Below are 26,055 nucleotides of genomic sequence, written 5' to 3' on the forward strand. Positions count from 1 at the left end.
AGGAGTAAGAACCAAAGAGAGAGTGAGCTTATGGGCTAAGAATAATTTAATTAATTAGAAAGTGTTTATTAATATTTCATTTTACTCGAACCACCACCACCAAGTCAACTCGACCTAAAACCACAACAGAAAAAAAATAATAAATAGAAATAGAAACTTATCAGCATACCCCAGTTAATAGAATTTTTTTTTAAATTTATTTATTAGATTTCTTCCTATTATGTCAAATTCAATAAAGACTGAAACGGATGGAAAACCTTCTAATTCCAATATGAACCAACAGCAACAGCAGCAGAATAATCAACGAATACCTATGCAGAACCAGCAACCAAACCATTTGCAACATCTAACCCCTCAAGGACCTTTGCACCGACCCGTCCCTCCACCGCAGCCTCAACCAATGCAATTCCAACACGGAGGATACTATCCCGTCCCTAATATGGCCTTCCCTCAAGGATTACCACCTCCAAACGCAGTCCATTATTATGAATCGGGCCCACCTCCTGGCTTTTATCCAAGTCAGACTCCCCCCAACAGCGGAGTTCTTCCTCCGCGCACGGGTCCAATTTCTGCAACTGCTCCAGCAAACCATATTACCACCCAACATACACCCACTCAACTCCCACCAACATCATTGAACACAAACGGACAAGTACTGTCAATGCACCGTCCTCAACAATTCGCACATTCACATTTTATTTCTCCCCCACAGTCTTCGCAACAACAACAACCGGTGCCCCCACCACCACCTACTATACAGGTATCAAACTCCCAACTGCTGAGTCATGCTTACACTCCATCAAATGCATCTGAAAGTAGCCGGAAACGTTCACATCTGGGCCCACCACCTTCAAGAGCCACCACGACATATCCCCGAAAACGTGCATTGACGGCATGTGATATGTGTCGATTAAAAAAGATCAAGTGTGATAATGTCCGTCCTCGATGTGGATCATGTGTCAAAAATGGGAATTCGAATTGTCATTATCGGACTGATGATCAACAAAAGGATTATTCTAGTTATGATCCAGCATCATTGAATATATTAACGAAATTGGATGTAATATTGAAAGATATCAAGAGTATTAAAGCACATGCTGGATTGGATAATGAACCAAAACCGAGGTTTCAATTTGATAAATGTATTTGGGATATGTCTGTTACTTCAATCTTTAAATGGAGATCATTCTTAAAAGAGTTGGACGATTCACCTAAGGATATTGAAAGAATTCAACATAAATTACTCGATGATTATGATAAACATAAATATCCCGCTGGATGGAATGAGAGTTTACATGATAGATTTGTGAATATAAATAGTTTGGAAAGGTTTTTATCTAATTGTTTTTCAGATGTGATTAATTCATTCTTTGTGAATTGTTATTCCAAAATACCCGTTATTGATACATTTGAATTCTTTGATATACTTGAACGATATCAATATTTTCAATCAAAACTTCCAAATTGTTCATTTCTTAAATTATTGGAAATTGTAAAGGATGAAACTCAAGCTACTTTACCTCCGGAAATTGTCAAAATTTATGAAGAAAACAAGATCCAAATCGATTATAATAGTATACGACAGTTCTACAGAATGATCCGGGCGATTCCATTGATATTAGTAGTATGTGCCATTGGAGTTATAAGTACACCGGTCGAATTAGAAAATTTGTCAAATTATGCAAACTCGAAGGAAGAAGCCAACTCATTGAAGATTGGATGTATTGACTCAAGCACTGCATTTGAAGGTGTCCCAAAATCATTTCCTCGAGAAAGAGTTCAAATAGCATCGAAGTTAGTCAGCTATACTGAATTGTTAACTATTGCATTCCCATTTCTTCTACAACCAAATACCTTACTCACGGTACAATACTATCTTCTATTAAGTCAATATCTGCTCTATATCATGTCGCCCCTATTGGCATATCGACAAATCACTACCGCTAGTCAGCATATGATGTATTTCCTTAAGAAAACCAACGATGAAGAACTTAGTCAAACCAAACGTGAAAGTATTGATCGGTTATTCTGGAGTTGTTTAAAATTAGAATGTGAACTCAGTGTTGAATTGTCACCATTTGTACCTCTTTCAGGTATAACGCAAACCGAGCAACCTTCTTCATTCCCCAAGATTCCTGATCCATTATCGGAAGAATTGAGGACTCAGTATAAGGATATTGTCGTAAGATTGGCTCAGAAATATGATGATGAATATACATGGTATTATTTCTTAACTGAAATTGCTGTCCGAAAAGTCGATAATAAAATGTTTGATGAAATATATTCCCTTGAGAATAGTTTGAAACATGTATGGGATCTGGATGAATTTTCACAAGAATCAGCCTGGATGTTATTCATAAAATATTTAAATCAATATAATGGGATCATAAATTCCCTTTCCCCCGAGATTAGAAATTTTATCCTCCAGGAAACAGAAGTAGAACAAATCTTTAAAAGCATGAAAAAGAAATTCGAAAAAAGGACACTGGCAAGTACAGTCATGAGTGAAAGTGAAGACTTTTCTTCACTTGATGATTTCATAATCGATGATGATATTCTCCTAAGAACACAATCTGAATGTATCATGTTCATCAAAACCCGAGTATTGACTTCAAAGCTCCTCTTGTTCCGACCATTAGTTTATCTATTCCTAGAAGATCGAATCCCATTAACTGAATTAATCGATGCCGCTATTTCTGTCATACCACAAACACAATCCAATTTCCAAGTTGGCAGTTTTAGTTCCTTCGATACCCCCGGTGCTTCATCCACATCTGCATTGTCTGATAATCTAGGCGAGGTGGATTTCGAAATTGGGTTTTTCAATCTAATCCAAGCTCCACAGTTTTATCAAAAACAATACCCCGATGAGGATTTTTCCGACGAGATAGAATATATAACCAAAGAAAAACCCAGTGAAGATAATACACCCCTCGGACCCGGGACCGCTCCTAGTCCTGGTGACGAAGAAGATCAAACTGAACCTACATTTAGGATCAAGAATATGACGCTGGCAAAAGCTCGAATCTTACGAATTTTTGTTCAGAATTTAATCTCATTACCAAAATTAAATCTCCCGCGATTGGGTGCACATCGACATCCAGGACTGTGGTATTATTTACGGAATTTATTCATTGCTAATATTTTTCAATTCTTGATATATAAGAAATTACAAGAAATGTTGGCAAAAGCGGAAAATGACCCTCAGATTAAGTTGTATTTATCCAAACGACAACAACAAGAAACTTCTGCGAAAGATTTATCACCAGGGAGTGCAAATAGTAGTGGTAATAGTAGTAATAGTAATTTGTCTCCTCAGGATATATTTGGAATGTTGAATGGGATTGTGAGTAAGGAGAGTTTGGTAGCTGGGTTTGAACATTCGGTTATATTATTTGGATATTGGAAGGATGAAATACCTGATTGTGAAATCTATCAGAATTATATTAAGAGAGTATTGAAACTATTGTAATAATTTTTTTTTTATTGACTGCGAAAAAAGGGCTGAGAAAATTACGAGGATTGGTTAGATTTTTTAGATGGTTTTGATAAGCAATGATTGAAGGAAATTAATATGAGCACATACATAAATAGACTTTCTATTATAGGCTTTGGATGTAATAATTTGTAATATTATTTTAAGAAAACTTTTATTTGCATCTATTTGCATCTATTGGTACATATTCTCCATCTCCACCGGACCCTTCCAAAATTGTTCTCTCTAGACGATGGCTCAACCAACCAAATTTATACCGGTTCCCATAGGCTCTAATCCATTATATCCATCTAGGTATACTCTCGCTTAGAAACGTGGCAAGGGTCAACCTTTCCAATAGCCCACAATTTTATTTGTGACAGCCGGAGAAAGGGATTTATGTTGCAGGATTTTTTTTTTATCTAAAAAATCAATTCGGAATAATTACACATTGGATATTCCGAAGTCGCATATGTGATTTTTGAAAATTTTATGACCCATATATTAAAATTCGTATTATATCTTTTTAGCAACTTTAATCAACGGCTCCTTTACATTCCTTTCAAGCGGTGATTTCTATTCAACTAGATATTATTGAACAATATATCTGTCCTTATAATATACACTAGGTGTTCTGTTTTGTGAAGTTAAGAAGAGATTTGTGCAAGATTTACAACGAAATTGCTCAGAGCAATATTTGGGATCCATAAATATGCCACAAGAACCTATAGATAAAGACTGGCGAAACTGTGACTATGAAATCAAAGAACAAGACAGATATCTCCCCATCGCAAACGGTATGTGTCCCCTAATAATACCCACACCCTAGCCAGAACTAACACAAATTTATAGTTGGAAGAGTAATGAAACTGGCCTTGCCTGAACATGCCAAACTCTCAAAAGAATCCAAAGAATGTATCCAAGAATGTGTATCGGAATTCATATCATTCGTGACCAGTCAAGCGGCTGATAAATGTAAATTAGAAAAACGAAAAACATTAAATGGTGAAGATATTTTATGGGCCATGTATACTTTAGGATTTGAGAATTATTCTGAATTACTCAAGATATATCTAGCCAAATATCGACAAGTATGTATACATTCACATATGTTTGTTATGGGGTTTAATGTACTAACGATAATGACTAGCATGAATTGGAAGAATCAATAAGAAAACCACCAAAGAAAAAACCAAGCAAGAAACCACGAAAGGAAAGATATCTGGAAACAGAACCCGACGAAGAAGAAGACGAAGATAATGAATCATTATTAGTACCTGCTCAAAACCCCCAACAACCACAATATTATACCACTCAAGATGAAGAAATGTATACCGATGAAAACTATACCAGTGAAGGAATATCCCCAACATTGCCGTATCCTCCTCCAACTCAACCCATCCCAACAGGAGTATACCATCCAGAAGTCCCAACTCGATCTTATGCAGAATATGAATCCCAATTCCCTAATCCAGAAACTGCATATATCGATCAAGACAATATAGCCAACCTTAGATCCAAAATTGAAGCTCCAGGAACCGACTATGTGGATTATTTGAACCCGAATCTATCTTCGGTCAGTCAATCTTCCGTCATACAACAACTGTCGACGATCTTGCCTAGATTGAGCAATAGTATTGAATATTTATTAGCTGGTCCTTCTGATCTGTTGCAGGAACAACAAAGACAGATTCAGCAGGATGTGCTTGGGAATGGTGGAGGAGGGAGTACTGGGAGCTCGGAATCGAATCTTATGGATCAATATGTGAATCGGTTGTGAAGGGAAGGGTAAGTTATATAGAGGTTTGTATGAAACAGTAGTAGCGTTAATTATAATTTATGTTTGTTTTGCGTGTATGTATGTATTAGTTTGCAGCATGTCTCTGTATGTTAGTTGAGATCTTGTAGTTGCAACCAGTCGGGTCTAGATCTCCACCTATTATTCACAATTTAGTGGCATAATTTATTTGCGCGTTATTGTATCAACTCTGCATAAATTGTCACATTGTCCAATTGTCCAATTTGTACCTTTATGCAAGGCTATATAAACCAAAAGACTAATTTGAATTGTAATATTTGGAACAATTAATCGCGTTTTCTACAATATGAAAATTTCAATTGCTTTTCCCAATTGGGAAATATTCGAATGGGCCGCAAAAATTTTTTTCGTTGTACAAAATTTAGTGGTTCCTACTTTAACGAAATAGCCTACATCTCCTTACTCAATCTATCGTCAGAGAATAAGAACAGTAGAGTTGTCAATCTCCGAAATATAAAGCCACTAGCTAATTTACACAAAGGAGGAAATGTTGTCTTGACCATATAAATGGAAGAATGATCTTGTGTCGAAATCTAGTATTTTCCCAACCGTATAGGCACAGGGCTTCTTTGTTAATTTTATAGATTTATTATGCCAATTCGCTAATCTCGTATTCTTCTCTTCTGGACTAAATATTAGCGCCGCCCCACTATCAGAAAAAGAAGATACAGCTTTTACTTGGTATTAATCCGCAACTCCACGGAGAGTGTGGAGAAAGCAAAGGGTATACTGTTAATGACTTACTGCAACTGTAAGTTCATGTTGAGAATTGACTCTATATGCAAATCTATGCAAGGTTAATCCAGTTCTCACAATATACCAAGATTGAAAAAAAAAAAAAAAAATTGACAAGCTGGATATTTTGTTAATCGGGAAAACTTGCAATTCCTCTTTTAATTGAATTAATTCAATTCTATAACTGTACGCAAGTATAACCTCGGGTGTCTAGCATCGCACAGTAAGAGACAAACAGCTTGCATTGGAAAGGAGTTAGAATTGTTCAAAGTAATAATTAATTAAAAAATAATCTCGCAAAACACGACTGTACATAAATATTGATTTTCATTGTTCTGCAATGTACAATATGTATAGAACAATGGTAAAGTTACATTAAACTTGTAAAAATTATTTTAAAAATATTTTTAATTTAAAAAACCAGCAAAAATATAAAAACAGCAGAAAAAGTCTCTTTCTTTTCTCAAAAGTGCGACACCCACCACCACTACCACTACCACTACCAATACCACCGCTACCAGCAGAAGGAAAAAAAAAACGTTCTAACAAAAATAAAAATTAAATTTAACAAAACATTTTTCTTCTTTAGGTTTTTAAGTTTCACTTTTTATTAAAAATATTTTAACTACTACCACCCCCCCTACCCAACCCCCAGTTAACTAAATACAAACTACTAGCTATTTATCCAACCTTACGAAAACGGAATAATAATTATTTTCATTTTAAGAAACAGTCTGAAGAGAATAACCAGAAAGTAATAATCAGATAAATTACTTTTTTGCATATCAATTAAACTTATCAAGTACACACCCTCCAAACTACCAAAAGGTAATACATAAGTTAAACATTAAACTAAACACTCGGTGAAAAAGCCCATCCCAATTATTATTTTTTGAACAACAACTCATAACATCGAGAAAAACTTGGTAGTTCTTATTTAAGCCCAAACTACAAAAGACACTATAAACAGACAATATGATAAAATCATTTCGAAAACATAGAAAACTGTCAGAAGCAGTTTCGCCAAAACGTTCTATTCGAGTAGCAGGTACTCATCCATCAGATGGTGATGCAATATTACAATCCCCTAAAAAAGTAATCAAAGCATTATATGATTATACACCCCAAGGTCCAGGAGAATTAGGATTCAAAAAAGGGGATTTCTTCCATGTTTTAAATGAAGCCGATGATGAAGATCATAGAGAAGCCCTTGAGAATGGTTGGTATGAAGCCACTAATCCCGCTACTCAGGCCAAAGGAATGGTTCCTATAAGTTATTTCGAAGTTTTTGGAAGACTGAGACCAATAATAAACACTCCTGTAAGTCCAACAAAGAGTCAACGTAGTAATAGTCATGCTAGTAGTACTGCTAATAGTAGTGTTCGGCCTTCATTTTCTACTAGTGGAGGTGGTACTGGAGCAGGAATAGGTACAGGTCCAGGACTGCGAAATTCAAGTCAAACTTTATATGCTGTTACATTATATGAATTCAACGCTGAACGAGAAGATGAATTGGATATTAGTCCAGGAGAGAATTTGATAATTTGTGCCCATCATGAATATGAATGGTTTATTGCAAAGCCTATTAATCGATTAGGTGGCCCCGGATTAGTTCCAGTATCATATGTTCGAATTATAGATTTATTAAACCCAAACAGTGCAACCCCAAATACTATTGATACAACTAATCATGATGATGTAGTCCGGGCAATTAATTCATTCAAAATACCCACTGTTGAACAATGGAAGGATCAAACTGCCAAATATCAAGCATCTACAATTCCGTTGGGTTCCATATCTGGAAATCAACCATTGGTATCTTCACAGAATTCACAATATTTCGATGGGAATAACGCAAATAGGAATACATATGGATCAATGGGTTCTTCGGTCAGTTCGACCCAATCAGCAGTGGTGGAAGCAAGTGTTGATTCATATCAATTGGATAATGGTCGTTATCAATATTTGATAACTGCAAGATTAGCAAATGGGAAAATTAGATATTTATATCGTTATTATCAAGATTTTTATGATTTACAAGTTCGATTACTTGAATTATTCCCATTTGAAGCTGGGAAAATCGAGAATTCAAAAAGAATTATCCCATCTATTCCAGGTCCATTGATTAATGTGAATGATTCAATATCGAAATTAAGACGAGAGAAATTGGATTATTATTTACGTAATTTAATTGCATTACCTGCTCATATTTCAAGATCTGAAGAAGTATTAAGATTATTTGAAGTGTTGGATAATGGATTTGATAAAGAGATTGAATCGCTAAACAACAACAATAATAATAACAATAATCGAGTTCTGAAACCTATAAGTCAAAAGTCCACATCTCATAATGATAGATTATCACAATATTCAAATTTAAATCCATATCCTCGAGTATCTGATCCAACCAGTAATTCAGCTGAATCAGGATTATTAAACCGAGGATCAAATGAAAGTTCAACCACAAATATGACCGCTCATGACCAACTTGAAACAACTACAGCAGCAAAACAATCAAAGATAAAAGTTAAATTTTATTATGAAGATGATATTTTTGTATTGCTATTACCGACAATGTTAAGATTACAAGATTTAAAAACTAAATTACATAAGAGATTAGAATTGGATGATGTTCAACAACATAGCTTTGATGAACCTAAACAACCTGAAGCTATTCGATTATATTTAAAGAATGATTATGATGATTTTGCGGTTGAGAATAATATAAGTGATTATAAATTTAGTGATGTTCAAAAGATGAAATTAGCAGAATTTGAAGTTGATAATGATGAGAAATTTCATAGAATATTATATGAGAAGTGCAAGATGGTTATATTAGTTGATTAGGCCCGTCATACTACCTAACAGAGACAAAGAGACAGACGAGTGTGTTATAATGTTTTATATTATAAATTTGTATATGTTGTTATTTTGGTTATTGTTATTATTGTTGCTTATTTTTGCTACTATTATTAATTGTTTTTGGTTATTTGTTATATTTTCATGAGTGTTATTAGTCTACGGTGTATTGTGTTTGTATTACTATTACTTTCTTACTTCTTTCTTTCTTCTACATCTTTATTTAGATTTTATAAAGGACCGTTTGTTTTTATTATAATTATTATAAATGACTATTTTAGTAAGTATTTCTTTACAAAAGACGCGTAGATCTACGTGATCCAGGGAGTAGATTTAAAGTTATAAAAAGTTTAAAGTTACCCAATGTAAAATAAAGTTAAAATGAAATTAATTAGTGTTTTCCCCCTCGACTTTAATTGCCCTGGGTCAAGGAAATAGATTTGCCTGAAAATCATATTTTTTTTCTTAGAATTAATTTATTTATGCTGCTGCCAAATTAATATCAATAAACATCACGCAAACCAGTGAACCGTAACCCATCCAAAGCCAATATATATACAAAAATGGCAAAGAAGAGGCCATTACCAACACCGGGAAATGGTGATCCCAAACGACCCAAATCGATATTCCTGAAATTAACAGGATTCTTTAATCTGACAGCAACAACCACAACACCATCAACAACCATCTCAATTCCACGCAATGACTTACAAGATGATTCAAGTTCTGACGAAGAAGCACCGGTTGAATTTCAAGAAGAACAGGAATCTGAAATACAATATAATTCATATTTGGAGAATATACAATCAGATTATAATACTACCATTATCTCTCCACAACATCAACGAGCATCTCAGGCGAGTGAGTCGATTTTGAAAAATATAAATATTCAACAGGAGTTAGATATGATTAACTCAGATAGTCAGGAAGATGTGTTTGAAGAAGCTAGGGAATATGAAAGCCAACTAGTGGATCAGAATGTGCCTTCCCGATTTCAGACTCCACGTGAAGATGTACCAGCACAATTTGAGACTCCTCGCGAGGATCTACCAGCACGAACTCAGACTCCTCATGAGGATGTACCAGCACGATTTCAGACTCCTCACGAGGATATACCAGCACAATTTCAGACTCCTAGTGAGGATGTACCAGCACCATTTCAGACTCCTCGTGAAGATGTCCCACAAGAACATACAACAGAATTGGACATTATCCTTGATAGAGAAATCGCGTCTCTAGGAGCCAGTCCGGTAAATTCAAGTCAAGAGAGTCTTATAGAGATTTCAAAAGACGAATTAACTATTGATGAAATTGAGAAATTCAACAAACTACATTCCAGACATGAAGATACTCCAAGAAGAAGAAATTCTCAGCTCCAATCACCTCGAAAAACTATCGAGTCACCAATCTTGGATAGAAACAACGTAGCACCAATAACACAACCACATTCTCCTCAACAACGAACAAACTACTACATTTCTCCCGCTGCCAAATCTAAAAGTCCAATAAATCATGGTCCACTTTCGATATCTACTCCAGTACGAAAACATCCAGGCGGGGCATATCCCCAATCACTGCCACTAGGTGCCAAGTCATCAAGACAACATTCCCAACCGCCAACACAAACTCCAAATAAACCAATTCCATTTCCGTCACCATCCCGAATTCAGGTTATGGAAAGCATACCACAAGCACAACCAAGTCCACCAATACAACAGATTTCATCACCACGACCATCTTCTTCGCGAGTTGAGAGTCTGACGAGGATAACAGAGGTGGAGGAGGAGGGGACGAAGAAGAGGCTGAGAAGTGCGACTGAAGAAGCACAACCGAAGTTGTCATTTAGGGAATTGTTGAAGAGGAGGAAGATGACCGAGAAGCAGACTAAGGCCAAGGAAAAGGAGAAAGAGAAGGAGAAGGAAAAGGAGAAGGAGAAGGAAAAGGAGAAAGAGAAGGAGAAGGAAAAGGAGAAAGAGAAGGAAAAAGAAAAGGAAGATGAGAAGGAAATGGAAACGGAGAAGGAAATGGAGAAGGAAAAGGAGAAAGAGAAGGAGAAGGAGAAGGAACAAGAGAAGGAGAAGGAAATAGAGAAGGAAAAGGAAAAGGATAAGGAACAGGAGAAGGAGAAGGAAATAGAGAAGGAGAAGGAAATAGAGAAGGGGAAGACAAAAGCAGTAGAAGAGTCTGAACAAATTATAGCGGAGGAGACACACGAGAGAACAATAGTGGAAAGATCCGAGAGAATTGAAGTCGAGAAACCATCATTACAAACAGAAGTTCTGCAGGAGGAGGAGCGAAATGCAAGAAATGAATCAGAAATCGAACAGACAGAAGAGGGTGAGAACGAGCCAGAAGCTAACGAGACGAGAAATGTTGCGTCACAGATGTCTATTGGAAATATCATAAACGATGATTCACAAGTCCCAACCCCTGCAGAATTAGTCGAAGCTGCCCAAGTAGAGAGTAGAAGAATTGATTTATCTACATTATTAAGACCTTCAGAACCTGAACCTGTAGTAGAAGCAGACGTCGGAGGAAATGTGCTACATCAACCAGAAAATGTGAATGAAATCGAGGAACCACCTAGAGAGAATGAAACAACCAATGCTGGGTCTGCTGAGATTACCACTCCTACTTTGTCATTGAATCATATTGTTAATGGGACGGAAAGTAGGAATTCTGTGGTTTTAGAATATGCATTAAGTAGTCTGCAACCTGAATATATATCAGGAGATGCCAGTCAGCATCAGTCGGAACTGGAAAAAATAGAGATGTCAGCGGAGCAAAATGGCACAAATTTGACCAAGGAAAGACAGGAGGTGGAAGATGTAGGCATAGAGGCGAGGCGTCGCGTAGGTCCTTCATTACCTTTAGAAACTAGTCAAGAAATTGCTCCTGAGCCATTGCATGAACAGCAACAACAACAACAAGAAGAAGAAGAAGCAACTGTCCAACCCCAAGAACAACAGGAAGAAATCACAACACAGACCACACCCACTCAACCGCTTCTGACACTCACCCAAGACCAATCCACAACACCACTGCTCACAAATAATACTTCCCAACCACAACCACAACAACAAAATCTGGGTCAAATCACACCTGAAGATCCAAACATCGAAATCCTTGATGTAGGAGTATTATTAAAACGTCCATCTCCAGTTCCTTATTCACCTAATTGTAAACATAAACTGAAATCAAGGGTTTACTCACGAGTACCTAAGGCAAGAATAAGAATGTCGAGGAATGCATTACGAATAATGAATAGTTCAGATGAAGAAGATGATGATGACGGTGTTGAGGAAGTGTTTCAAGTGGTTGAACAGCCGCATGAAGGAAATGGGGAAGCTGAAGATGGTTCGGGGAGTGAAGGACCTGATAGAGGTGATGAGAGGGGGCCTGATGACGATGGCGGAGATGGTGGAGATGATGATGAAGTCCAGGAGTCGGAGCTGGGTAGTAGTCAAATACATAGAAGAAATACCGGAAGGGATGAAAGACTGCGCGTGGTACCTGTTATTTCCGAGGAAGAGGAGACGGAGGAACCACAAGAATCGACAAGGCAAGAAAATGAAGAACACGGAAATGCACCTGAAGAGATTATTGACGAAGGAGGAGATCAGGCTGAAACTAATGGAGATACAAGAAAAGAAAGCGTCGAGCCAGAGCAAAGAAGAGACGAGTCAGATTTATTTATTGAAGATAGTGACAGTGAATTCCTTGGCGAAATGGATCGATATTCAAACAACCGAAATCCTGTAATGCACGTCCCCATGTCATCATATGATATGGATGGGAAACGAAAAGATTCTGTTATTTCCGAAACTGACGACACGGTGTCCCAAAGACGAGAAAATTTGGGTCCGATACTGAATCATAATATCCTAAATCTACTTGTGGATATGGATCATTTAGAAGATGATGTGATTGTGGTGACACAAAGTAGTGAAATTCAAAGAAATGCCGAAGATGAGATTAAAAAACATGTGAGTGTAAACAACCAATCGACTCAAGAAGTAGGATCGACAGAAAAATCACAACTGTTGTCACAACCTACGAATGGTAATAGTTCGACTGTGATTGAAGGAAGTACGGATTCATATAATCAACTAATATTAGCTCCTGCTCGTGTATCAGGACACATTAGTTCTGCATCACAACAAATCTCCACAAGTGAAGATCCCATACAAGATAGCGCATCCTTCGGTACGAATGGTTCTCAATTAAAGCTACGTTCGAATCTATTGACGGCAGTCGTTAACGATTCTGAGACTTCTGATAGTCCTTTGTCATCGCTTGATTACGATTCCTTGAAATTCAAAATTCCTGATTTTATTCCGAAGAGTAGATATGGATGTCAAGAAAAGGAAACTAGGAATATTGAAAATGTGTTGAATGGAATTCCTGCACTACAACTTCATGATAGTGGAAGGGAGACTTCAGCGGTTGATCAAGTCACGGCGCTTCAAGTCAATTATCAAGGCTCACTTGCAAGATTACCTGCGATGCCGGAAACCGTGACATATGATCAAATCCGAACTGATCTAGTGAACCCCAGCAGCGCGTCTAGTTCCTGGTCTGCTGGTAATTCTCAGGAAGTTTATGATGAACAATTTGGTGATCAGCAACTAACAAAACTCGAAATGGCATTGACCCGTATATTTTTGCCGCCTCTTGATGAAGATGTCAGACAGGAAAATAAAGACGACACAGAATCAAACGAACCAACAAGACAGAATCCAAAACAAGGGGATTATAGGAATCTCGTAGACAATTTAGAAAAGGTTCCAAAAAATAAGAAGAATAAAGCAAAAGCGGCGAAAAAGAGGAAAGAACGACGATTAATGAGAAATTTTAACTCGGGGAGAGATTGGTACGCTGATTATGATGATGATGTCCAACAAGCTCGGATTAATTTTTTTAAGCCGGTGGAAACAGCAATTATAAATCCGTATGTTTCTTCGACTAGTATGAAAATCAATTCACTGTCATTTGACGCTGTGGATATTGACAAGACGTCTGGCCACCAGAATGGACAAGGCAATGGTCATGATAGGGAGCAAATGAATCAAGCTCGTGAAGAAGAAGATATCGACATCGGCCGTGGTGAGTTTGGAAATATACCCTCGAGACAATTAATTCTTTCTGAAGATCTTAGCAGTTTCGCTCCGCCGGAATTCGTCTTAGTTAAGCATCCCTCGCCAACTAAATGGAACTATGTGGGCCCATATAGGATTGTGAAACAATTGGTAGATGATTATTATGTCTTACGACTTCTCCCAGATTCTCCGGTTCACAATCCAGTGAAGGGGTATATGTTGATGAAATATAATCCAAAAATTTGGGATTGGACCGATGCTGGAGAAGGAAAGATCGAGTATTTGAAAGCAAATATATCGAAAATAGAGAGACTATTATGTGTGTATTTGGATCATACTGGCTTAATTATTTTTAAATGTTGCGATCCAGTACATGCACACAAAATTAGATTGGAATGGTTGGATAGTGACCCAGATTTAAAGTTGCAGTTACTTAATGGGTGTCGCGAAATGCTAGTAGCCCTGCTTAAACCTCCAGATGGATCCGTCTCCCCAAAACCAAATGGCTAACGATTTGGAGCGCTGGTTTCTTTTGAATTCTGGAGAAGGGTTTTGCTAGCAAAACACTTAGAGTCAAATAGAAGATTTGATGTATGTAATAGTATAATGTTTAGATGTTTAGATAATTGACAATGTTGACCTAAGAGATGTAGATATTTGATGTAGTTAACAATGGCCCATTTTATTCGTCCTATCGGACTGTGTCTAAGATTGTGGGTGAGGGGATTGTTCTAGAAACAATGGGATTTGATTTTTCTGTGCCACGAAAAATTGTTGCTCCTCGGGAATTGATCGCGCAATTATATTTTACGCCCGAGATGCTTTTGATTAATCATCATTTTCTTCTAGTTCTTCTAGTTCTTAAAGTTCTTATCTCGAAACCAATTGACTATGATTTCCCAAAGATATTCATTAACCCATTACTACCACTCAGCCAAAACCTTGGCAACAGGAAATTTCCCTGTAGTTGTCAATCTTTATGTCGATTATAATTGTCCCTACTCGGCCAAGATCTTCCCCAAATTTTATAACACCGTAATTCCAAAATTAAATGAAAAATATCCTGGAAGATTTCAATTTGTATATGTCAATGTTATCCAACCATGGCATACTAATTCCAACCTTGTCAATGAATTCGGTATCGCTTATGCTAAGTTATTACGTGAAAATGCCAATGATTCAGTTGATTCAAATCGCGCTTTTTGGGAATTATCCAGAGTTTTATTTGAAAAGATTGAATCCTTTTATGACACTTCCAATATTCAATTAACTAGAAATGAAATCTACGAACAGATCTATGACGTTGTTTCTAAAGAATTGGAATTGGTTTTCCCTAGAGAACAAATCTTGGAACAATTGGTAATTAAATCATCTGAAACCCCAAGTAATGAAGGAAATGCAACTGCTACTGACGTGAAATATTTCACAGGATATTTGAGAGGTGTTGGTGTTCATGTCACTCCTTCTGTTAGTGTTAATGGTATTGTCAGTGATGCTATCTCTAGTGGTACCCCTGAAGACGAATTAATTCAAATCTTCGAAGGGGCGTTATAGTGTAATTACTTTAACAAAAAATTAGTAATATTTGTTTGATCTATATAGCTAATATACATTTAAAAGTTTCTCGCCTCAAGGACTAATCTTCATCTTCTTCCATATCTTCTTCAACATCATTATGAGCATCTTCTCCATCCGAATCAGAATCATCTTCCAATCCACCAGCTTCAACAGTCATAACTTCTTCTTCAAATTGTCCTTGATACTTTCTTGCAATTCTAGAAGCTCTATTCAAATTATTAGCTTCTTCTCTAGCTTTAACTTGTAATGCCTTCAATTCATCCCTAAACGCATTTCTAACCGCATGATTTGAAAAAGTATCCCACATCTTCAAAGCACCACTTACACCACCAATAGTTAAATTACCAGCCACTTCAATATCTCCAGCATATGCAGTAGTCAAAACGTTCCCAAGTCCGAAATCTCTCGATAAGATCATAGAAGGGCCTTTTCCAGCTGCAGTAGGACATTTCCAAAGCTTAACAACTTTTTCACCCATAGCACTAGTGACGATCATCCCCGGAATATGACTGTTGACACCAAGTGAAGAAATCCCAGCATCATGTGCATGTAAAGTCCACAAAGGCTTGTCATCATTTCTAATATCATAAGCATAAATATTCCCATTATCTGTCCCTGCGTAAAAAATTTCTGGAGTTGATGGGTGCGCCCAACTGACATTTTCGACTTCTTCTCCAGGTCCGACTTTGTAGTTTTTGGAACTTTGGGAGTTTTCGGAGATTCTGACATCGGTTAATCCGACAGTGGAGTCATATCCCCCAGTTAATAAGATTGATGCTTCAGCGTGGTGCCATTGGGATGATGAGACGGTTTTATGGTTATGAATGGTGTTGAATGAACGTACGGCAGTTCCGGAGTTTAAATCCCATAATTTGACTGTCTTGTCAGCAGATGTGGATGCTAATACAGCACGATGTATTTTATTATGTGATAATGATAATACTGCATCTGTATGATGAGTGGTGATATGTTGAGATGAAGACTTCTTTTTCTTTTTATTCTTCTTCTTTTGCAATGCAACAAATGAGTTTTTATCAGGTTCTCCCAATATTAAATCAGGGAATGCTTTATCAACATAATCCAAATTCCAGATTTCAATTTGTGGGTCAAATGTACCAATAGCGGCGAAATTACCAATATTTTGCGCTGATGTTTCAGATTGACCTGGTTTATAATTGATCCATTCTACACATAACGGGAATGCAGGCAACATGATATCATGATGGACGTATAAACTTGAACCTCTTATGAGCCCATTAGCTACATCTGGATCAAGTTTATCTCCTTCCTCTTCTTCGGCACCAGTAGGTGCTCCAGCACCATCATCATAAATATACACATCCAAATAAGAAATGTCATCTTCGGTTCTAGTAGCTAAGACTAAATTATCAGTTGGATATATTTGATTCTCCTTCTTTTCTTCTTGAAGATCGACTTCAGTAGGTAATGATAAATATGCATCTTCACCTTCTTCATGATATTTCGCATCAGAATTTGATAATCCTGGAAACATAGTTACTTGTTCACCTTCACTATCTCTTGCATCATCATCGTAACTTTCTAAATTATATTCCTTTAAGTCATCATCAATTTCAATCTGTTCTTTTAATGCATTTCCTTTGGTGCCTTCCTGTTCTTCTTGAGCTTCTGCGAGTCCTTGTTTGGCTTCGCTCAATTCGAGATTAGCCATGGCCGTGATTCTTTCCATTTCTTCATCGTTCAATTCATATTTCTCCGGGAATTCAGAAGCGAATCCTCTAGGGACCCAAGTACTTGAAGAGATCATTATTAGTTCTATAAGTTGTATATATACAGTGATGTATTAAAAAGATTAAAGTGAGAGATGAGCAGCGCCAGAAATTTTTCATTTAAAATCAGAAAAAAAAAAAATAATTAAATTAATCTGCAAATTATCTGTAAACTGTAATACCAGTTAAACTGTAAAAGTATAACGTGCAATATGATATCTGACTTATAACAAGACAACACCAATACCACTGGTTTGATCTTCGGAAACAACCTTAGTCTCTGGATCTATACCACCATGCATAGGAAATGTTCTATAGTTAAACAAATAGTAATTCAAGTATCCATCTCCACTACCAAACTTATTATCTTTTAAGAAATAAGTATTATCTTGAGCAGTTAAACAATTGAAAACATCAACATTGAATTCTTTTGCTGTGATTAAAGCATCAGTCATTAATGTGTTTAATCTTGGTTTATATTTCTCTGGAGTGTCAAATGAATCGGTAGCATAGTAGAATAAATATGCAATACCTAATTCATCATGATGAGTATTATCCAATACAGTAAATGGTAACAAATAATATGAAAAGAAATCAGTAATATTTCCATTGGAATCCTCAACCACATAAGATTTTATGACATTTGAAGTGTTGTCAGTATCACCCAACATCCAATGCTTGAATTCTTCTTCAGTAAATTGTTGAACAATATCAAATCTTGCTTGATATTTATATAATAATTCCAAAACTGGTTTGACATCTTTTAATTCCATTGGTCTTAAACCAGTAATCTTAGGTTGATTAGGTAAAGCATAATGGGCAATCATACCTGCTTTAGTTTGGTTTGTAGGTAAATGACTAAAACCAACATCATGAAGTTTTGACCAATTTATTGGTCTATGTTGATATCTACATTGTGCCAAAGGAGTTGGTAAAACAGTACCACCAGTATATAAAGCTTGCCAAATATTTTGTTTATTAACACGACGAGTTATTTCTTTAATCATGACTGGAGCCAATCTTTTATTTCTCAATTTCTTATGAATGCATAAGAAGTTGATTTCAACTGAATCAATTACTTTATTTGATTTATTTAATTTGATAGTACATGGAGTAGCAGCAATAAAAGCAACCAATTTCCCAGTTTCTTTAACCCTAACACCAGTATGCCATTCTTTACGCCATCCAGGTGGTTTAAGTGCCCATTTAAAGAATTCATGGGAATATTTGAATCTAAAAGTAGCATCAGAATCTTCGACATAATGATCATATAATAACTTATATAATTCATCCAATTGTCCATCATCTTCAATGTCAATAGTACACCATTCAAAATCCTTAATCAAAGGTAATGGCTTATCTGGAATATCTTCTGGGGTTTTAGTACTGTCAATTGGACCTTCAGATACGACTTGTTCATCTAAACGTGGAACAGGTTGAGTTTTCCAGAACTTATAATCTTTCATTTCTTTCTGTTGAGAGGGAGTTAATTCTTTACCCAAAGCTAAAAGTTGGAGTAATTGTTCTATAGAGTTTGGAGTGGCATCAGCATCCTTCTTCTCCACTTGCTTCTTCTCGTCTTCTTTGCCTGACATTGTACCTTGTTGGGAGGAGAATTGATCGACGTTTTATAATGAATAATGGTGGCAGTCGCCGAATTTTTATTTTTTTCTTTTCTTGTGCCTCGCGCCCTTCGATTTGCTTCTCGTTCCAGACCGTTCTATTTTCTGGTACGATGAATGGTTCCGTCTTTTCTCCGTAGACTTAGATTAAGCAAGTTAAACTAATCATACCAGTTAACAGATAAACTACACAAGATGGTTCTTAAGAATTCTAAATGGGACAAGAAAGCAAAATACAAATATATGAAAAAGCACGGAATAGCTCCATCCAAGCCAACACCCATGGCCTCCGAAACCTCGCATTCCAAATGGTCATCCAAGAAACAAATAGATTCAAATGAGCCAACACTAGAAGATTCTGAAGATGAATGGGATTCCGATGTTGATGAAGCATTGATAAACCATTTCTATCCCCAATTGGCAGATTCATCTGGGGAATTATCACTTGAACAGAAGATCAAGATTAAGAAACAGATCTTACAAGAATTGGAAGAGAACAATGAGGGTGCCGAAGAAGAAGGAGAGGGCGTTGAAGGAGAAGAATTGGATGGGATATACCTTGGATCAAAGGAGAATCAAGATCAGGAAATGCAGAGTCAAAAGACAGAAAAGTTCAACTTGGAAGAATTTATGTTAAATATTGAAAACAAACCCAAAAAGACTAGAAAACTATTAAGTAATAAGATGTCTGACAATTTCCTAGAAGAGTATGGTTTGTCAAGCTATTCCGATATAACTAAACAAACGGATGATTATAATGATATGTATTTTAAAAAACTTAAGAATCGGAATATTGAACAAATTTCCGCGGCTGAACTTGACGGGTTTGTGATTGGAGAGAGTAGTTTGAATGATAATAGGAAGCCCGCCGAGTCTAAAGGGGCACATGTGAGATATTTGACGGAAGAAGAAAAGAAACAGGATGAAGCTAGGAATGAATTGGTAAAACAACAGAAATTCTATAATGAAATCAAAACTAAGTTTGATTCAGATAAGAAAGTGATAATGAAGAGGAAAGTAATTGAGATTAATAATTTCAATGCAGATGATGAATCTCAGATGGATGCATTGAATAAGAAATTAGCTCAGACGGATATTGCCAGTGGGAATATAGATGATGATATTGACTATCTTTTGGGTATTGATAAGAATCAAAAGAGTCAACCGGAGGATAATCCTAAGAAGGTTGGTGAAGATTTTGATTCATTCTTTAATGAAGTCACTAGTAAAGAGGATAAGAAATCTAACGTGAAGTCAGAGAAACCAAAGTTTCAATTTGATAAACAAGAAGATGAAGATTTCTTGAATGGATTGTTAAAGTAAGTTCCCACCTAGTTTAATGCAAATATATGCCAATATACTTGCTAAACATATCTATATGGCTGCCACCTAAAAAGGCGACCGAATTACCCGGATGGTAAACATCAAATCCAGGAATGGCTACGAGTGTAGATCCAGAAGGAACGTACGACTTGGAAGCATAGCACAGATGGAAGAATTACCACCGACCGCGAGAACTCCACATCAAACAATTCAATGGGATAGGCATGCAATGATCCACAAGCAAGGTGATCAAAAAGTGATTATTAGAGGTTTCTATTAGAATTAAAACGAATTTATAGTTAACTAGTTAATAAAACAATAATTAAATAATAAAACAAATGAAATAGCAGAATCAACCAATAACATTATCTAATACCAACGGAAAACTGGGACCCCCTGCCCCTCTGGAAAACATTCAAAGTCTAGATTAAACCAAGCCTTCTTCCCGGAAATCAGATAAAAGTTCACCATTGTCAAAGTGAATAATTTAGACTGAATAGAAAGTTCCTTCGTTTTTTTTTTTTTTTTGATTTTCATGTCTGCAGCCATGAAGGGAGAAATGCATTTACGCACGAGTTAACAGTGTGGGACTCGACCTTTCGGTAATACCCACTAAAACTCCCTTGAAATCCCCCTGTATCCCAAAAAATAGCCCCCAGTACCCATAATATCCATCATAGTAATTAACCGTTGCCCAAGCGGAAAATTCAAATGAATGGAAAGTGCAATGCACCAGTATGTCCCAAAAAATAGCCCCCAGTACCCATAATATCCACCATGGTAATTAACCGTTGCCCAAGCGGATAATTCGAATGAATGGAAAGTGCAAAGCACCAATAATCCCAAAAATTAGCCCCCAGTACCCATAATATCCATCATAGTAATTAACCGTTGCCCAAGCGGAAAATTCAAATGAGTGGAAAGTGCAATGCACCAGTATACCCAATAATAGCCCCCAGTACCCGTAATAACCCACAGAAACCCATAATAGCCCCCAGTACCCATAATATCCATCATAGTAATTAACCGTTGCCCAAGCGGATAATTCAAATGAATGGAAAGTGCAAAGCACCAATAATCCCAAAAATTAGCCCCCAGTACCCATAATATTCCTCATAGTAATTAACAGTTGCCCACGCGGATAATTCAAATGAATGGAAAGTTTAATCCACCCAGGTCAACAATCTAGATTAAGTCAAGTCTTCTTCCCTGAAATCAGACAAAAAAATCCATCACACAAACTAGCCGCTAGCTAGTCGACTAATTCAGTATGAAAGGATTTAACCGATTCGAGAAATCCAGCCCAACCCTCTCCAAATTGCATCATCCCTGATTCCACATCTGCGTGTTGATTTTCAAGAATGATCTTTTATGTTCTGATATGATGGCGGTTGTGGATTTGATTTAATAACAATGATTAATGGAATATGGAACAGATTGAGGGATAATTAATTGGATTTTGTTTTGGAAATGCTTCAATGATGATGATAAACAGGACAATGGACATTAATTGATTGTATGAATAGGATGAATAATGAATGTGGTTGAATTTGACTTAACATGCTTGTGAAAAGTAAAGAAGAAAAGAAGAGGATTCTAATTTTTTGCTTTTGCAATCTATTTGTGTTGCAAATTTGGAACAACAACAAAAAAAAAAGAATCTAGACATTAAGACATATAGAAACATTTACAAAAAAATCACACAGGAGATTGTAAACTCCATATTAACTTATAAGCTACTTGCAAATATACCTTCAGGGAACCAGGCAAGAGGCGCCGGGATGGATCAAAAATGACTGCGAATACCTATTTCTATTGTATTCTAATAGAATAGTTATGTATATCTTGTATTTAAACCTACAAAATGGTGTGGACGAGGCCATTATTGACATTAATTTACAGCGAGCCAACACTTCAACTTCCATCCTCTTCTTCTCTAATTTATGCAAATTTACTTTTTTATTAAATCCGAAATAGAAAATACTATACTATACTTACACCCACCTCTCTCTACACAAATAAAAATCACCGAAATATAAATCAATTCGTTAACATAGAAACCCTTCTAAGCCCATTCAGGTTTATTATGATAATCATTGGTATTATTTCTACTTCCACCACCTCTACTTCCACTACCTCCTCTCCAATTCCCACCTCTATATCCCCCACCTCTACCACCTCTACCTCTATATCCACCTCTACCACCACGATATCCACCCCTTCCTCGTCTATGCAACGAACTTTCACCAAACGTATCCAAATTCAAATTCTTCTCCTCCGCCCATCTCATACTATTCCGTTCTTCAGTCGATGACGAAATATTGTCAAAAAATGATGCCAGTTTGTTGTAGCCGGTATGTTCCAATTCACGTTCTTGTTCTAATTCCTTCAGGAATTTGGCATTTGCTTGTTCGAAATCGAATTCTTCAGTTGGGATGTCTGGTCCTTTATGTTTCGCAGAATCGGCGGAACCACGACGAGCTTGGGGGTGATGGTGATGGTGACGTGGGGAATGATGAGCTGTTGGTTCTGATCCTGGTTGGGCGTCGGCAACTTCTTCGGTGGTTGTTTTGGTTGGAGTTTCATCGCGTGGTTTTTCAGTTTTGGTTGGTTGTGGTTTTCCAGAAACTGGAGATTTTTCTGTTGCAGTTTCAGTTGGGACTGCTGCAGTTTGGCTTGGAACAGCAGCACCTGGACCTGGAGCAGCAGCCGGTTGAGCTGGGGCTGCAGCAGTGGTAGTAGTAGCTGGAGCACTCTGTGGAATTGATCCAGTAGGACCAGCACTAACGGGAGGAGCAGCGGTTTGCGGCATAGTAGGAGGAGCATAATATCCAGCAGTTGGTCCCTCTGGCTTAACTTGATCAACAGGTATATCCAAAACCGACAAATCCTTAACATCAGACCCTCTAAAAACAACATAATCATAAATATCATTCCCTGGAGGCACTTCCAAATTTGGATTTCCTTGTGCAGCTAATCTACCTTCAGTACCAAACATACGAACTGATTTAAGGGCAACGGTTGCATCTTCGGCATTGATATTATCTAATAAACCAACATAACGTAATCCTTTGTTAGAAATCAATGAGATGGTCTTACCGATGTAATTTGACATAGTTAAGTTACCCTCCCTTGTTAATTTGATTGGAATAAACTTGAGCTTCAACCAACTTTTGCCGTTTCTATGTTTGAAATTTTGAGGATTTTGGGATTTCGATTGAACAAATTTTCAAAAGTAAGACATTGCGTAACACGACATTATGCGACATTGAATATGGCCAATTTTTGATCATCAAAACCAAAACCAGAAAATCTTTTGAGTCAACGAATTGACATATCATTTGAATACAAAGACAAGAAACACAAGTATCATGAGTGACGATCCATTGAGAGACTTCACTAATATTCCACTGGATGGAGTTGACCCAGAAGAACAACAACAAGAAGAACAAGCACAAGAAGCACAACAGCAACCAGAAGACCCATCATCTGAACCAGAAACCACCACACCATCCATTAAAAAAGAACCACAAGATGCATTAAATGAAGAAAACTACGACGATGAAGATGAAGAAGATGATAATATCTATAGTTCTATCAGATCACATAAATTAGAACTGGGAGAAGGTAAAGAAATCACCAAGAAGAAGATTGTAAGAAAGGCAAAGAAATCAACTCCTGAAGTTCCAACTTCAAGAGAAACATCCAGACCAGCCGTCTCCAGACCAGAAAGAAGCAACAGCGAGGATGACAGTAATGCAGAGTTTGGATCCAGAGACACCAACATTCACTCTGATCCACAAATGAGAAAACGAATGTTGTTGGAAGAAAAAATGAATGCAGCCATCAGTTCTAAATCCACCAGAAGAAGAAAAGCCGACGAAGATGATCTTGAAAGAATGCAAGATGATAAAATCGATCATTTAAAAGACTTAATGATAAAAGCTGCCAATTTAGATGTTGAAAAAAATTCTCAAGGACAAATCGCAACTGAGAAATTAAAATTATTAAGAGATGTGACTGATATTTTACTGCGTGCAGATTTAGCAATTTCAATCTTGGATAATAATCTATTAGAAGCAGTTAGATTATGGTTAGAACCATTGCCTGATGCAAGTATGCCCGCTTATCAAATCCAAAAGGAATTAATCTATGCATTGGAAAAATTACCAATTAAGACTGATCATTTAATCGCATCAAATATTGGGAAAGTATTAGTCTTTTATCAACGTTCCAAACGTACCGAACCCGCATTAAAGAAAATCGTAGATAGATTAATTGGTGATTGGACTCGACCAATCTTAAACAAATCAGATTCTTATAAAGATCGTTCAATTCAATTTCATGAATATGCAAAAAGTCGATTCTCAAATCAATTGGCAAGTGCAAGAAGTGGTAATAAACGTAATCAAGAAGCAAAGACATTATATGAACAAAATGCCGAAAGAAGAAAGAGGGCAGCTATTCCAAGTGCTAGAACTGCGGCTTATAAGATTGCCCCTAGGGTTGATGTTAGTTTGTTGAGAAGACAACAATCTAGATCTGCGGGTAATGATGAAAGATTTAAGAGGATTAATCAAAAGTTGACTCTGATGAGTGTTAAGAAGAAGATTTCTAAGAAAGGTGGTCCTTCTATTGAAGGTAGAGGGTTAGGTATTTAGGATGTCTCTCTCTTGTAGTTTTGTAGTTTTAAATGTACGTTTAATAGATAAGACAACTTCTCTTGTAGAAACGTTCGGTGATGTCACTTGAAATTCTGGGAGTTCGTAAAATTCTAAAAATTACAGATCCACAATTCATTCGATAATTAATTAGAAAAAAGAGAAGAACCACATGTCTAATCCCCTTGTGAAAATCAAAAGGACCAACACAGTAGTTGGTAGAACGGAATCCTCTTGTAGTTTGATATTAAATATTTGAAAAATGTACATTGAATTTCCTTCGTAAAATTAAAACTATAAATCCCACTCTGTTTGTTTAAATATTTATCTCTTTCATATTCAAAATCCTCTTTTCAAAACTCTTCTGAAACTTAATAATTATTTATTTCTATGTTGTGTTATATGGGAATAATGAAAAAAATATAAACATATAAGTAGTAATGGCAGTAGTAGTGAAAAATCTATGATCTTGGTTTTTCCTTCTTTTCCTTCCATAAAGCTAATAAAGAAACACCAGAAACCTTAACAACCTTGAATCTAACCCCTGGAATATCACCCTTAGCTTTACCTCTTCTACCGAAACCTGCTAATAAAACTTCATCATTTTCATCAACAAAATTTAAACAACCATCATTTGGAACGAAAGCAGTAACCTTCTTACCATTCTTGATTAATTGAACTCTGACACACTTTCTAATAGCGGAGTTTGGTTGTTTGGATTCAATACCAATCTTTTCTAATACAATACCTTTGGCATGAGATGAACCACCAAATGGTGATGATTTGAAGGCAGTACCTAATAATCTGGCCTTGTAAGCTTGATCAGCCCATCTGTTGTTACGACGGTGAACTCTTAATTTTCTAGCAGAGTTAAGACCTCTTGGTTTACCTTTACCCATATTGAAATGTTTGTCTTTCGTTAACTAAGAAGAAAGAAAATTAAATGAAAATTGTATGAAAATTTTTTTTTCTATGAGAAAAGTGGAATTCGGTAGTAAGATTTTGGTGATTGAATTGGGTGATGATTGTTAGGGGACAAAAGGGGAGAGTGAGCGTAACTTCTGAGAGAGACATAGACGCACGTGATCTCACCCACTGTAAAATTTGTTAGCAAGAGAAAAAAGAAAAATATGTGC

The 26,055-nt window shown here is 36.5% G+C and overlaps 11 protein-coding genes across 11 annotated transcripts; 7 read left to right on the forward strand and 4 right to left on the reverse strand. All coding sequences in view use genetic code 12, as the record gives it.

The window, feature by feature from the left end:
- Positions 1-220: 220 nt before the first annotated feature.
- On the forward strand, positions 221-3,472 carry ZCF27 (Zcf27p; the record flags this gene model as incomplete). Its single annotated transcript, XM_049404965.1, has 1 exon — positions 221-3,472. One exon carries the CDS (start codon positions 221-223, stop codon positions 3,470-3,472), a length of 3,252 nt encoding a protein of 1,083 aa, XP_049265499.1.
- Positions 3,473-4,187: 715 nt separating this feature from the next.
- HAP3 (Hap3p) lies at positions 4,188-5,255 on the forward strand (the record flags this gene model as incomplete). The annotated part of the gene is made up of 3 exons (XM_049404966.1): positions 4,188-4,224; positions 4,328-4,566; positions 4,626-5,255. 3 exons carry the CDS (start codon positions 4,188-4,190, stop codon positions 5,253-5,255), a joined length of 906 nt encoding a protein of 301 aa, XP_049265500.1.
- Positions 5,256-7,004: 1,749 nt separating this feature from the next.
- BEM1 (phosphatidylinositol-3-phosphate-binding protein) lies at positions 7,005-8,876 on the forward strand (the record flags this gene model as incomplete). Its single annotated transcript, XM_049404967.1, has 1 exon — positions 7,005-8,876. One exon carries the CDS (start codon positions 7,005-7,007, stop codon positions 8,874-8,876), a length of 1,872 nt encoding a protein of 623 aa, XP_049265501.1.
- A 575-nt stretch (positions 8,877-9,451) lies between these two features.
- Positions 9,452-14,497, forward strand: J8A68_001326 (uncharacterized protein; the record flags this gene model as incomplete). The annotated part of the gene is made up of 1 exon (XM_049404968.1): positions 9,452-14,497. One exon carries the CDS (start codon positions 9,452-9,454, stop codon positions 14,495-14,497), a length of 5,046 nt encoding a protein of 1,681 aa, XP_049265502.1.
- Positions 14,498-14,878: 381 nt separating this feature from the next.
- On the forward strand, positions 14,879-15,541 carry J8A68_001327 (uncharacterized protein; the record flags this gene model as incomplete). The annotated part of the gene is made up of 1 exon (XM_049404970.1): positions 14,879-15,541. The coding sequence occupies one exon, from the start codon at positions 14,879-14,881 to the stop codon at positions 15,539-15,541; it is 663 nt and encodes a 220-aa protein (XP_049265503.1).
- An 82-nt stretch (positions 15,542-15,623) lies between these two features.
- Positions 15,624-17,351, reverse strand: PWP1 (rRNA-processing protein; the record flags this gene model as incomplete). The annotated part of the gene is made up of 1 exon (XM_049404971.1): positions 15,624-17,351. The coding sequence occupies one exon, from the start codon at positions 17,349-17,351 to the stop codon at positions 15,624-15,626; it is 1,728 nt and encodes a 575-aa protein (XP_049265504.1).
- A 186-nt stretch (positions 17,352-17,537) lies between these two features.
- Positions 17,538-18,908, reverse strand: NMT1 (glycylpeptide N-tetradecanoyltransferase; the record flags this gene model as incomplete). Its single annotated transcript, XM_049404972.1, has 1 exon — positions 17,538-18,908. The coding sequence occupies one exon, from the start codon at positions 18,906-18,908 to the stop codon at positions 17,538-17,540; it is 1,371 nt and encodes a 456-aa protein (XP_049265505.1).
- Positions 18,909-19,130: 222 nt separating this feature from the next.
- Positions 19,131-20,258, forward strand: J8A68_001330 (uncharacterized protein; the record flags this gene model as incomplete). Its single annotated transcript, XM_049404973.1, has 1 exon — positions 19,131-20,258. The coding sequence occupies one exon, from the start codon at positions 19,131-19,133 to the stop codon at positions 20,256-20,258; it is 1,128 nt and encodes a 375-aa protein (XP_049265506.1).
- A 2,065-nt stretch (positions 20,259-22,323) lies between these two features.
- On the reverse strand, positions 22,324-23,373 carry J8A68_001331 (uncharacterized protein; the record flags this gene model as incomplete). The annotated part of the gene is made up of 1 exon (XM_049404974.1): positions 22,324-23,373. One exon carries the CDS (start codon positions 23,371-23,373, stop codon positions 22,324-22,326), a length of 1,050 nt encoding a protein of 349 aa, XP_049265507.1.
- Positions 23,374-23,629: 256 nt separating this feature from the next.
- J8A68_001332 (uncharacterized protein) lies at positions 23,630-24,919 on the forward strand (the record flags this gene model as incomplete). Its single annotated transcript, XM_049404975.1, has 1 exon — positions 23,630-24,919. One exon carries the CDS (start codon positions 23,630-23,632, stop codon positions 24,917-24,919), a length of 1,290 nt encoding a protein of 429 aa, XP_049265508.1.
- Positions 24,920-25,380: 461 nt separating this feature from the next.
- On the reverse strand, positions 25,381-25,818 carry RPS23A (40S ribosomal protein uS12; the record flags this gene model as incomplete). The annotated part of the gene is made up of 1 exon (XM_049404976.1): positions 25,381-25,818. One exon carries the CDS (start codon positions 25,816-25,818, stop codon positions 25,381-25,383), a length of 438 nt encoding a protein of 145 aa, XP_049265509.1.
- Between the last annotated feature and the right edge of the window lie 237 nt (positions 25,819-26,055).

This window comes from Hemisphaericaspora subhashii (assembly GCF_019202705.1).
Source record: "Hemisphaericaspora subhashii strain CBS 10753 chromosome Unknown scaffold1, whole genome shotgun sequence".
Taxonomy (NCBI): domain Eukaryota; kingdom Fungi; phylum Ascomycota; class Pichiomycetes; order Serinales; family Debaryomycetaceae; genus Hemisphaericaspora; species Hemisphaericaspora subhashii.